The sequence below is a fragment of the Jatropha curcas genome, chromosome 1 (assembly GCF_041381405.1).
Source record: "Jatropha curcas cultivar XTBG-Jc1 chromosome 1, XTBG_Jcur_1.0, whole genome shotgun sequence".
NCBI classification, from domain to species: Eukaryota; Viridiplantae; Streptophyta; class Magnoliopsida; order Malpighiales; family Euphorbiaceae; genus Jatropha; species Jatropha curcas.
The window spans coordinates 2950773-2963231 of NC_143151.1; the positions used below are offsets into that span (position 1 = coordinate 2950773).

The window sequence follows — 12459 nt, forward strand, 5'->3', positions numbered from 1 at the left end:
CTCGGTGTGTTTAAAACTCATAAATTAAAGCATAATTTTTAAAGAGCTATTATGTGTAAAGTTCATAAAAAGCTATAAATCGGAGAGAGTGAGAGAGAGGTAAGAAAAACATATTTTCTCTTCAAATTCTTCAATTTTTTTTAATTGAGTTAAAATCAAATACTTAAATTTCAAAAATAATCAGCATCCAACAAATATTCGTGATTCTCATATATATATATATATATATATATATATATATATATATATGATGATAACATGATTATAAAATATTATATAAATTTCAATAATCCCAAGAAAATTTGACTAATTGCAACTAATTTCAAAAACTTCAAAATTTGAATGAATTCTCGTCCATTCGACACCAAATTAACATACAAAATAAGTTTTTATTCGTACCAAACATGCACCATAAACGCAACATGTTCAAATTTATTTTATATTAAATAAATAAAAATCTATACATGAATATTCTATATTTGATCAAACTGATACCATATATATGAAGACGAGTAGAGAGAGAGAGAGAGAGAGAGAGAGGAAGGTATAGGGAATGGTGGAGAGCCCACAGAATGGTGGCATACACGTCACAGTGGTTCATCTTTTTGGTTACTCTGTCTATCTCTAACTCCACTACAAGGACCCTTAAGAAGTGCCATTATCTTGTTTGTTTGCTTTTAAGAAATATGGAAATATATATATATATATATTAAGGATAACTTCACCACCACAAATATAATGTTTGTTAGTATTATTAATACATGCACATGATGCCATTTTCCACTTTAGATATCTTCTTTATCATTTACTATATTTCTGCATTTGCCTGGCTATGTTTGGCTCCTTCACCATCATCACTATTTTGTCAGTGGATTTACAAACCAGTCAACTCCAATTACATATTTTCTTCTATCTAATCAACCTCCAAAATTAAACAGTCTTAACTAGATTCCTTGGCTTCACTCTTCAATTTTCTCGATGCTTGTACGTCAAAAGGCACACATGAAAAGCATTGAGTTTTGCTTATTCAGAGTCTAAATAGATTTCATATCCATGAAATCAAATCATTTATGAGATTTCTCTCATTATCTAAAAAGATTTATATTATGACATAAACCCAATCTGGATGCAAAGATTCAAAGTTACAAGTTTAACGTTATCTAATTTTAAATAGATTTATATCATGAGATTTCTCAATTGTTTGTTACTACTGTTGGCCTCCTTTGGAAACAATTTTATATATATATTTTTTTGTTTTCGACAAAGGAGACTAACAATCTCCACCTTTAAAATAAAATTTAAAAAAAAAAAACATAAAATTTAGTTTTGCTCAATCCCACGTCAGGAGAAGAGCATTTGAGTGTGGTGGATTGGCTATAAAAAGAAGCCAAGGTTTAGGTTTCTAAACATACCAAAAACACTTGAATGTGTTTTATATTAGGGATTTAAAACAAGTCTTTTGGAGTCCCTTGGAGAATATAAAATATTTGGGGTGTTTTGAAACCTAAACCATTGTTGAAAACAAAAAATAAATATATATAATTTAGTTTTGCTCAATCCCACATCGGAGAGAAGAGCATTTGAGGGTGGTGGATTGGCTATAAAAAGAAGCTAAGGTTTAGGTTTCTAAACACACCAAAAAACACTTGAATGTGTTTTATATTAGAGATTTAAAACAAGCCTTTTGGAGTCCTTTAGAGTATAAAATATTTAGGGTGTTTTGAGGGTGTCGGGTAGAAAAATATTTTATAATTGTGGTTGTAATAATTTACCGCACAGTGAATATTTTTCTTGGTTGTCGTTTGGCAACGGCCGTGATTTTTTCTCCACTTGGGGAATTTTTCACGTTAAATTATCATATTATTTTTTTTTTTTTAATTTCTCGGTCATTATTTTGTTTTCTCATATTTGTTCCTGCTTGAAGCGGATTCGAAGGGCAGGAAAATAGCGATTTTCTTACTAGACACAATTGTTGGATAGAGACCATCATAAATTTTGCTTTTAGGACAAATTTAATTTTAAAAATATTAAAACATGTAAACAGCAATTTTAAACCATATTTTCTATACCTGACAGGTTTTCTTTTCTAATAAAAGAAGGGTAATTTCAAACCTCCAGAATTCAATATTGCAAAACAGATAGAAATACTTAAAAATCCATGAGTTTAGCCTTTGTTTTGAAGCTCCTAGTGACACGTAAAAAAGTTTTGACAATAGCTTTATTCTGGCTTTACATAAAGATAAGGGAGCGATAGAATCTAGAATAGCTCAATATAAGCGTAACCCCAGACATACTTGCACGCCATATCGACCTTATTTGCCTACAATGTTTTGATGGTTAATTTATATCAATACATAGGTTTGGTAAGTATTTTTATATATATTTGAGAAGAATTTTAATCGATAGTTGACAGAAATTCGAAACAGCTACTAATTTCGTTAATCACATCTTGATTTATTCGTATTTAACAGTTAATTTGTAGGTTTTTGTTGAGCTTTTTTATTTGCAGTATTAGTCCAAAAGAGCTCTTGATTCCATTAGATATATTTTAAAATTTTTTTTTTTATTAACTACTAACTCTTTTGAATATTATTTTATTTAAATTCTATTAATCTCAGAAAATAAGTATTAATTTCAAATTAATATTCTTTAGATTATTTAATTTATTAATTATTTAAAAATAATAATTTTTATTAAATATTATTTAAAAATTTTAATTAATATCTTTATTTATGTAATACATTAGAATAAAAAATAAAATATTCACTTTAAAAATAAAAACACCTACATTATACATCATGTATAAAAAATAATTATACAATTAATAATCATTTTAAATTTTAACAACCACAGTAAAAAATTTACCAACATTATCAGCAAATAACTAAATGGTACCTTTACATTATATTTAGACCATATCTTCTTTATAAAGCTCCTTAAAAAATTAATACTTCCATGTGATCATTTTATCTTTAATTATTTAGAAATTATAAATAATTGTTAGATATCATTATATTTTTTTTTTTTAATTTTAATCATCCAGGGTCCGAAATCCATTGATCCAATTAACCAGAATTCGCGTAGCATAAGCCCACTAAGGAGGCAAATCCATTGACCCAATTAATCCAAATTCGCATAGCGTAAGCCCACTAAAAAGGCAAAGCGTTTCTTTCCGAATGTTTAAAGCGACTTCATACTTAAGGTTTAAACTTAATACCTTTAATTAAGAGAAAAGAGATCCTTATCATCCCATCTCAACCCTCCGGTATCATTATAAACTATTTTAATTAATATTTTCTCTTCATATAACATATTAAACTAGAAAATAATATACTCAACTTAAAATATAAGAAATATATGCGAGATAAAATAATTTATAAAAAATAATTATACTAATAATAATTATTTTATGTTTCAAACTTTGGACAACAAACATTATTAAAATTTTACCAAATAATAAACATTCATGAATTAAAAACTATTAGCCATCAATAGTCACTGTCAACTACCATATGCTTAATATTACTGTTAATAATTTGTCTCCTAGAATAATATCTGATTCCACCTTCAGTTTTCTTAGTGGGAAGGGGGGGGGGGGGTTCACTTACACGACTCGTTAATAGTTCCTTCCTTTCTTATTCCCTACTTTACAACTTTTGTCTTCTTCTTCTTTTTTCGTTTCCTTCTACTTACCTCCTATGTGGATGGCCTTTCCTCGCAGAAGAGACAGTACATAACCATCATTTCTTCTAATTGAATACATGACGAAGCAAATCTAATAGCTTCCATCGAGTTGTTCTCTTTCATCGGCTTCAATTTTGAGCTCTTCTTTATTTAGTAATTTTCTTTTCAAATTATATTTTTAGTGTAGGCAATTTAATTAATGAGAATCAAAGTGCAGCCTTTTTGAGATAATCTTTACATTATAACGGAATAACAGAGCTCTATTATATGAACAAGAAGTCTCTATTTTCAATTAAAACAAGTGCCATGCATTGTAACAGACATCCTTAATGCACCATCTTTGTGTGTATCAAATACTTAATACACTATAACTAAACTATTTCTAAAAACTTAAAAAAGTAAACAAGGGAGGCTGATTATGAAAGTTACATCTACAGATCGATCTATTACTTTGGTTATTTCTTTATAGTGGCTGACATCAGGAGCATTTGGTACCTTATCACAAAATGAGCAATTGAGCATGCGTGCACCACATGTATGGTGAAGATGCAGATGGAGAATTTTATTATAACAAATCATTTTTTTCAAAACAAGAAAAGGTACTTAATAATGGATACTTAGTGGTATAAATACAAGTACGTACACCTAAATGGCCAAGCACCACAAAGTAGGTGGATCAAAGCTTTCTTTTTCTAAGAAAAAGCGCTGGAGAGACAGACACCAAAGGAGAAAAAAATGAAAATGATGCAAGACGAAATCAGAAAGGGTCCATGGACAGAACAGGAAGACATTCTCCTGATCAACTTTGTGCACTTATTTGGAGATCGACGATGGGATTTTATTGCCAAAGTTTCAGGTTTGAAGGTGGCGGGAGGAAAATAATAGGTATGCTTATCTGGAGATAGGTGGTTTTCTCAAGGAGCTACCTTTAACCGCCTGGTTTTGTTGTAGGTTTGAACAGAACTGGCAAAAGTTGCCGGTTGCGATGGGTTAATTATCTGCACCCTGGTCTTAAAAGAGGGAAGATGACTCCCCAAGAAGAGAGACTTGTGCTGGAACTTCATGCCAAATGGGGAAATAGGTTTGAGAAATCTTGTCTTTTTTCCCTCATATTTATTTTCTGTTCTAAGCAAATTCTTTATCCTAGTTCAGAATTTTCTGATTGTAATTTGCAGTCAGATGGTATAAAATGTTCAGAAATATTGAATTTTCCTCTCCTTTACCATTCATAAGTCTTTTTAAACATAGTAATCCATTAATTTTTTCAGTTCCGGAAAACTTTTCCAGTTATTATTAAATGGTGTATAATTTGCAGATGGTCAAAAATTGCTCGTAAATTACCAGGACGAACTGATAATGAGATAAAGAATTATTGGAGGACTCATATGCGAAAGAAGGCTCAAGCAAGGAAGAGGGCCATGTCTCCATCACAATCATCTTCCAACAGCTCCCCAACATCAAATATTACTACTGTGAATTCACCGCCTTTCCCAGAGACTGGAGAAGCAAGCTTTTACGACACTGGGGGGGCTGATTCATCACCTTCAGGAGAAAAAAATAGCGAGGCAGTACAGGGAGGTGAAAAAGGTTACTCAATGGATGATATATGGAAAGATATTGAAAACACTATTGAACCAGTTTGTAATGGGTTCAACGAAGAAGGTTGCAATTTCACTTGTCCTTCACTTGTTTCTCCACCTTGGGATTATTGTCCAGATACCCTATGGAACATGGAAGAAGAGAGTAAGATGTTTGTTCCTTATGAGTATGGAGCACTGTTTCTAACTGGCTAATCAGAAATTCTTTATTTTTACTTCTTCATAGATGTCATGTTTCTTTGAGGAAGCTCTAACCTGTATAGTTTGGGTTTTCTCTAAGCTTTCTGATGTGTAATCATCCTATGCATAACCTATGTTCTTGTGTTTTGTGTTTTTCACTTTTCAGAGAGAGAGAGAGAGAGAGAACCTTATCAAATCTCCTATGAGGAGATTTCTTATGTTCAATGATGTATAATACAACTTTTAAGTTTTAATGTTGGAATGAAGCTGGTGCAATGTTAGAATCCCCAAATCCATCAAATACACACATTTAAAATACAAATATAGACACAAAGCCATGGAACAATGGATTATAGATTAGCAACTGAATTTGTTCAAGCATCTTTCATGCTCCCATTATCAGTAAAAGCACTTCCTTTTTATCTAGCTCATTAGAAACTAAAAATTGAGAAGCCAATGCAAATGATTTCCATTTTCCAACTGGTTAACATTTCTCCCAAGACCTGTAGAACCCCTATATGTCTATGGTAAACCACATAATAATCTGAAAGCAATTTTCAGTTACTCTGCCTAGGAAATAAGATTCTTATATTTTCCAGCCTTTCCTATGATATGCACATTATTAAAAGAAGTTTATTCTGAAATAATATTTCCTTTCATCACCTTCGCAGAAAAACCATGGGGATCTCATAAATTTAAGTAAGCTTTCTTAGATAGAGGTATCTCTAGTTGTATCTTTGAATAGAATATGCCATTAGCTATTAATTGGTATTGAGGAAACAAGGTAGATGAATTAGAAGTAGTGATTTAATAACTGATCAGAACAGATCCGTTCGTCAAATTCAGAATAATTAAGCATAGGTCTGCTCTGTACTCAATCAAAAGAGATTCTTTGTGAGGGAATGGAGCTAAAGATATGTTTTTTCTCTTTTATCCTCATGCAATAAGATAATAGCTAGTGGTAAGCCCCCTAAAAACCATTATATATTTAACAAATTATTTATTTATACCAGTTGAGCATTTGCATTCTTTTGTCCAGTGAAAAAAGTCTGCAGAAAAAAGGGGAAAAAAAAAGGAAAGAAAAGAAGAAAAATGAATTAATGCTTTCATTTCGTCAATATGATTTTGACATGCTTTCAATAAAATGGTCCCTCGATACCACTAATGTCAACACGGCACTAAGAAGGCCGTCCAATCCCTAAGTAAGGACTAAGGAGAAGACAAAAACCAAAGGGCTAAGCATTGCACTTAATATTTTAATATGTTATCTTCAATTCTACTGTTTTTCTGTGGCCCATTACTGTTATCAAATTAAGAATCATTAGGTTTAGGTTTTAGGTTTTCAAAAGAACGGCAGATTGTAGACATTCTCTTCCATTAAAATTATTCCCTGCCATTGTCTGGGTCAAACACGTCACAGTGGAAGGCTGCTTCCATTAGTTTATATTATATATCTGTAGTTTATTCACTTCGGTTGAGCAATTAAAATTTTAACAGGCAACTCTATTCTCGGGGATTCAATTTTTTATAGTTGGATACATGAGAATCCAAACAAAAGAGTAGGTAACTATAACTATCTGTATATAGGGGAAAGTCAAGTATGCTCCCTCCATATTCATAGTTCAACCAGTAATATAATCTCTAGTATTTCTGTTATAGAGTTCCCTCTCTCTCCAAATGAAAATCAGCAAAATGACATTCTCATATTTGGCATCAGTTCTAACTCCACTCAAGTTCCAAAATCACAGAGATTAAAGATAAGGCTGTATTTTGCTTACAAATCCTCAGGTACTTACTTCTATATCCAAGTCCATAATAGTAATAATGGAAATACGGAAGAGGTGATTTACTGGTGTTTGTTCCCCTTACAAACCAAACATGAAAACTGGATAAGCAATCGCTGTCTTCACTGTCCATTGTCACCCTTCAAGATCTGCCAATAAAATGTATCATAAACTAAGTCTACCATAAAAATAGCGAAACTTTGTCCACCATTACCACAAACTGCATTGTCCAAATCATTGGCTAATTTCACTGAACTGAATGGTATTATGTTGACCATTGACTCATCTAATTTAAAAGGGAAAAGACAGGAAGCAAACAATAATGCTATCCACAAACTCTATTTTACAATGAGACCTTAATATTGTCGTGTACTAGGACCGCCAAGTCATTTGATGCGGTACAAAAAATGGGGATACTTTTTTCTAGATGAATTTCTTTTGTTTTTACTTATTTCTATTGTTACTGAGCTTTTTGTTGCATTTTATTTTTTTAATTTCAGGAATTTCAAGGTTTTACCGTTTTAGTTTAGCCGTCAAACTAGTGCAAAATGATCTTAACCAGATTGAGATTGAACTGGAGTAAAGTCCTACATACCAGCACACAGGTAAAGAATTAAATATTAGGAATGTTCGTTTCTTGTCTTTTTTTCTTCACTTCCTTTTTTTTTTTTTTTTTGGAGAAAAAGTTGGGGTAACTTCAAATGGCCATTGTTACCAAACCCCTGCAAGTATATTCCCGTTATACCCATGGTCCTAAGTCCAAGTCACCAGTAATTGAGTTGCTGAACTAGTCAGCAGTAGTTGTTCTCTTTCTGTTTTGATTCTGTTTCAACATTCCTGCATTGTAGGAGGGTATTCCTCCATTTCCCTATTTTCTTGTTGTTAGTGGGAGGTTATTCCTCCATATAGAAGTAGTGCTCCTTGTATGCAGGGAGTAGTTATTTCTGCACTTGTATATATTCAGCAAATCTGATGGAATAAAGGGACTGTTTAAACCCAATTTAAGTCTTCTTGACTGAGGTTTCAGGCTCCCTTTAACGAGTCTGACTTTTCTTGTCTTCCACCATAGGTCACTCAAGGAAACACCCTAACCCAAACACCCAAACACCAACCCCTCCTACTACCCATCGACCCATAACTAGATCCGTTAGCCGGGACCATAACAGCCATCCACAAAATCAGCATATATAATTAATGATTTGGGAAAGCACGAACTAAATACATCACCAAACATATTAGAAATCGATGCTCTGGAGGGTATATTTAACTCATGGAATACAAAGGGAATAGAGTAGACATTATCAGCAAATATGCATATGTGATTAATCTGCATTTTCTTGTCCTTTCAAGAAGTTTTCTTCAAGAAAAAACTAGAGGTGCATTAGGATTTAGGAGAACCTACTCCGTAATTGACTAATTTTCTTGTTAATTAACTCTTGCGCGCTGCGGCTAAGTCCTACTCCCCTTTCAATGAAATTAAATCCGAAATATGAATATTATGCTCTACATTCACAATTAACACATTTCATCTACATTTCATCCTACCAAATTTTCTAGCATAATTAAATAAGAAACACATAAACTAAACAGCCTAACCTAAATTCACAAATCACATACCTAACAACTAATGAGGGCTTGCGTGTAATCCATGACTAACTTAATTTTATAGACCTAATGCAATGCCAAACCTAACCCTAATCAACACTCACAGAGTCGCAGTTAATGCGCAATGTATAAACAATTTAGTCAAATTAGAAAAGCTGGAAAACAAAATTTCCCAATCGTCAAGATGAATCAGATGATTACTATAGGTTAATGAAGAAACCAAATTTCTCCAGCTGAAGTAACACAAACCGGAAAAACAAAATTGAACTGAATTTAATTACCTTGGCACGTTCTTGGCTGAAACCCTATGCCGCAAAGATTCTTTCACGCCGATCATATTTACGCCTGCATTCAACAAGAAAATAAATCGCAGAAAAAAAATTGCATATAAAGGCAAATAAGAGAGGAAATGAGATGGACTGTTGAAAACTTGAAATTGCTAGTAAGTATGTATCGAGATTGGCGAGTAATTACTTGCCGTCAGAAAATGTAGAGCATGTATGCTAAATTCGTATTATTGGTCTGTTTGTTTGCCGAGAAACAATTGAAAGAAGAAAAGAGGAGGAAAAGAAAACCATAATTCTAGTAGAAAGTCATTAAAACAATCTGTTGTGAAATAATTTTCCTACAATGTCTCATAAATCAAACATGTAATGAAGCTTGTAGAATATCCGCAGAAGTATCTACTACCTTGCGCTTACCGCACTGATTCAAAATTAGTAACTGGGGATGTTTCGAGAAATTGCCCAGTAAAGTGAAAGTAAACGACAGTGGATTAACTGTTTAATTTTTTGGTAATTGAGGTGTTTCCCGTGCTACCAATTGGGGACGGTAACGTTCTATCCAGAAGAGGAAAATCGTTAAAGGTGTACACTTTATTGTCTGCTCCTTCTTGTTTCAAAATTAACAATTGTAGTCCCTGTAAGTATTTTGTTTTTCATGTCAAGAGTTTATTAATGATTTTTTTTTTCTTTTTTGAGATTGAATGATTTAATATTTTGGTTACTAACTATAAAATTATAATTTTTTTCCCACAATTTTAATTATATAACTTTGACTGTACTTATATTTTAAAAATTTTTTAATCATTTGCATTATATCCTAAATTATGGTTGACAAAAAAAAAGCACTATTTTATTTTCTTACATTAATCTTAAAATACAAACCTGCAGATAGGGACAAAATCCTTAAGTGTCAGACTAGCTCTGATCTAGATTAGACTATGCCTAGTAATAGAGTTCAGATACCGGTAATAACACAAAAAAAAAATCTTAAAATAATAATATGATAAGGTGTGTGTTAAACTAAAATTCAATAATTTTTTTATAATATCTGAATATAATAATCGATTACAAAATAATAATTAAATACTCCTAAAAATCCATTTATTTTCAAAAAAATAATTTAAAAATATTTAATTAAAAGTAATTAAATGCTCCTTGAAAAATAATTTCAAATGACTTATTCTTCTTTTTAAAGTTAGTAAAAAATACTATAAATTTTATAATTTTAGGTATTTTAAAAATTTATTATTAAATATAAAAAAATACATAAAAATGATAAAGATAGTTGCTAATAACTCATGGTGTTGGCCATCGATCGTTAATAAATTAAAAAATATAAGATTATACTAAACTTGTTAATCTCTAAAAAATATTTTTAATTTTTGAAAAATATATAAAAAGACATTTTCCTTAAAAATATTTTTTTTTCTCAAAAAAATTTAGTTTTTCCTTTTATCAAAGAAATAGTTTATATTCACCTACGCACTTTAAACATTGGAAAATCTAGAAAATATTTTTTAAACAATTTATTTTTCGGAAATAAATGAATTTTAACGTTTAAAAACTTTCAAACTTTGTGAACTCTTGTTTACAACAAGCTTTGCAACTCTGTGAATGTAAAATTGAATTCTATTTAATTTTGCATTATTGTTGAATGTTGGGGATTAATCAATATGAGATAAGATAAAAATCATTCAATAAGTAAAATCATTCATCCTTCTAGTTCTAGGCTTTCTTCTTTACAAACTTATGATTTTTATTATTTAATTGGTAGAATTATTATTAAAATTTTAAGCAACTTTTTGTCACGACCCATTTCCGTGGGCCGCACTGGCACTAGAGCCCAGGTAAGCTTAAAGCCCCCGAGGCCCGTAGTAAGCCTGAAATACTCGAAATTTACTATCTCAATAGAATTTTAACATTCAGCCCATATGATTATGAAAAATAAACCTCAAGATTTTATTATTTCTCGGCCCAAGTTTATCTTCTACAACATTCCATAGTTCGGGCCCAATTCACAATACATCACATTTCTAATATAGGCTTACAGAATTGTGTTGGCTATATTAATACATGCCTACATATATGTAAGTCCTACAACTGCGGAGTCACTAATTCTTTAGTATACATAGTTTTTATACACATAATTACATAGCAAAATAATTATGGAACTAAAAAAATTTCTCTATTGCCCTGCGCCGAAGAAACATAGCCTAAATCGGATTAAAGGAAAAACCTACTTCCTGAAAAATCAAACAAGACATGTGAGTTTTCTAAGGGGTAATAATTTTTGCACCACACACGCAGTCACACAAATGTGTAAACATATTAATCTAGTCGTCCGACTAGTTTTATGCTCACGCAGCCAGTCACACAAATGGCAAATCACCAGCACTCACAATCATTAACATCTTCTTATAATCACATCACGTGGAAATTAGTCAGTGGAGTCACCGAACCCCCGATGAGCCGTCCTCCCACATGGCTCATCCTCTCACATGTGCACCAGGAAGCCGATCCCCCATACTGGCCGACCGGTCTAATCCTCACTTGACCAGCCCTCTCATTGTTTTTCTATTCTCTCTTTTCTTTTCCATACCAACAGGAGGCAACCCGGTGGTCTCCATCCAATCTAGATCATCAAGCGCTCACAACAGGAGGCCACCCTGCGGGCTGCAATCAAATCTAGATTTTCAGGTGCGCAACAACAAGCGGCCATCCTGTGGTTTTAGAATAAACAGAATTATCAGGTGCACACGGGGGCGCCGATCTCCCATTTACCCGGCTAACAGAAACAGAATCAGGATCCATATAACAGAATCAGAATATAACAGAAATCAGAATCAGGATCCGTATAACAGAAACAGTCTCACAAACCCATGGTGACCCACTTCATCCTAATTCCACACAAACAAAGAACAGCAATATCACAACACAATTAATCAAGTATTGCAATTAAATGCAAGCATATTAATCAATTAAACATCGTAATGCAATGCAAATAACTAAATAAATAAATAGTATTAACAATAAACAACAATGATAAAATAAATAACAATAATAACAATAATAATGGAAATAAATAAATAAATAAATATGTAAATCATTAAATGAGTAATAAAGATAATAAACAATCAGAGCACTATATTTATTATGTACCAAGTTATAGAACTAATCTAACTAAACTTATTAATTATGTTGTTAATTAAAATTAATCTAAGTTCTATCGAAATTTCGGCAGCACCTCCCCTAAAAATTGGACTATCTACCTGGTCAAATATCACAATATTATCATATCTTTATCGATCAATGCACACAGCCCAT

General features: G+C 31.8%; 1 protein-coding gene and 1 long non-coding RNA gene across 4 annotated transcripts; one reads left to right on the plus strand and one right to left on the minus strand.

The window, feature by feature from the left end:
- The first annotated feature begins 3991 nt into the window (after positions 1–3991).
- MYB59 (myb domain protein 59) lies at positions 3992–5754 on the plus strand. 2 transcript variants are annotated; one of them, XM_012209583.4, is made up of 3 exons: positions 3992–4540; positions 4636–4765; positions 5000–5754. In XM_012209583.4, the coding sequence occupies exons 1-3, from the start codon at positions 4420–4422 to the stop codon at positions 5475–5477; spliced, it is 729 nt and encodes a 242-aa protein (XP_012064973.1). In that variant the 5' UTR covers positions 3992–4419; the 3' UTR covers positions 5478–5754. The 2 variants fall into 2 exon arrangements, with proteins under 2 accessions (XP_012064973.1, XP_012064975.1); XM_012209585.4 differs by having other exon boundaries at positions 3993–4569.
- Positions 5755–7132: 1378 nt separating this feature from the next.
- Positions 7133–9698, minus strand: LOC105628212 (uncharacterized). 2 transcript variants are annotated; one of them, XR_001046546.4, is made up of 3 exons: positions 9542–9698; positions 9133–9196; positions 7133–7395 (listed from the first exon to the last, which is right to left on the minus strand). It is a non-coding gene; the product is annotated as an uncharacterized LOC105628212 (long non-coding RNA). The 2 variants fall into 2 exon arrangements; XR_016321746.1 differs by lacking the exon at positions 9542–9698 and adding an exon at positions 9330–9535.
- Between the last annotated feature and the right edge of the window lie 2761 nt (positions 9699–12459).

Coding starts and splice junctions, on each gene's coding strand:
- MYB59 (XM_012209583.4), top strand. CDS start 4,420: ATGAAAATGATGCAAGACGAAATCAGAAAGGGTCCATGGACAGAACAG. Junction 4,541..4,635: donor TTTTATTGCCAAAGTTTCAG/GTTTGAAGGTGG, acceptor GTTTTGTTGTAG/GTTTGAACAGAACTGGCAAA. Junction 4,766..4,999: donor CATGCCAAATGGGGAAATAG/GTTTGAGAAATC, acceptor TATAATTTGCAG/ATGGTCAAAAATTGCTCGTA.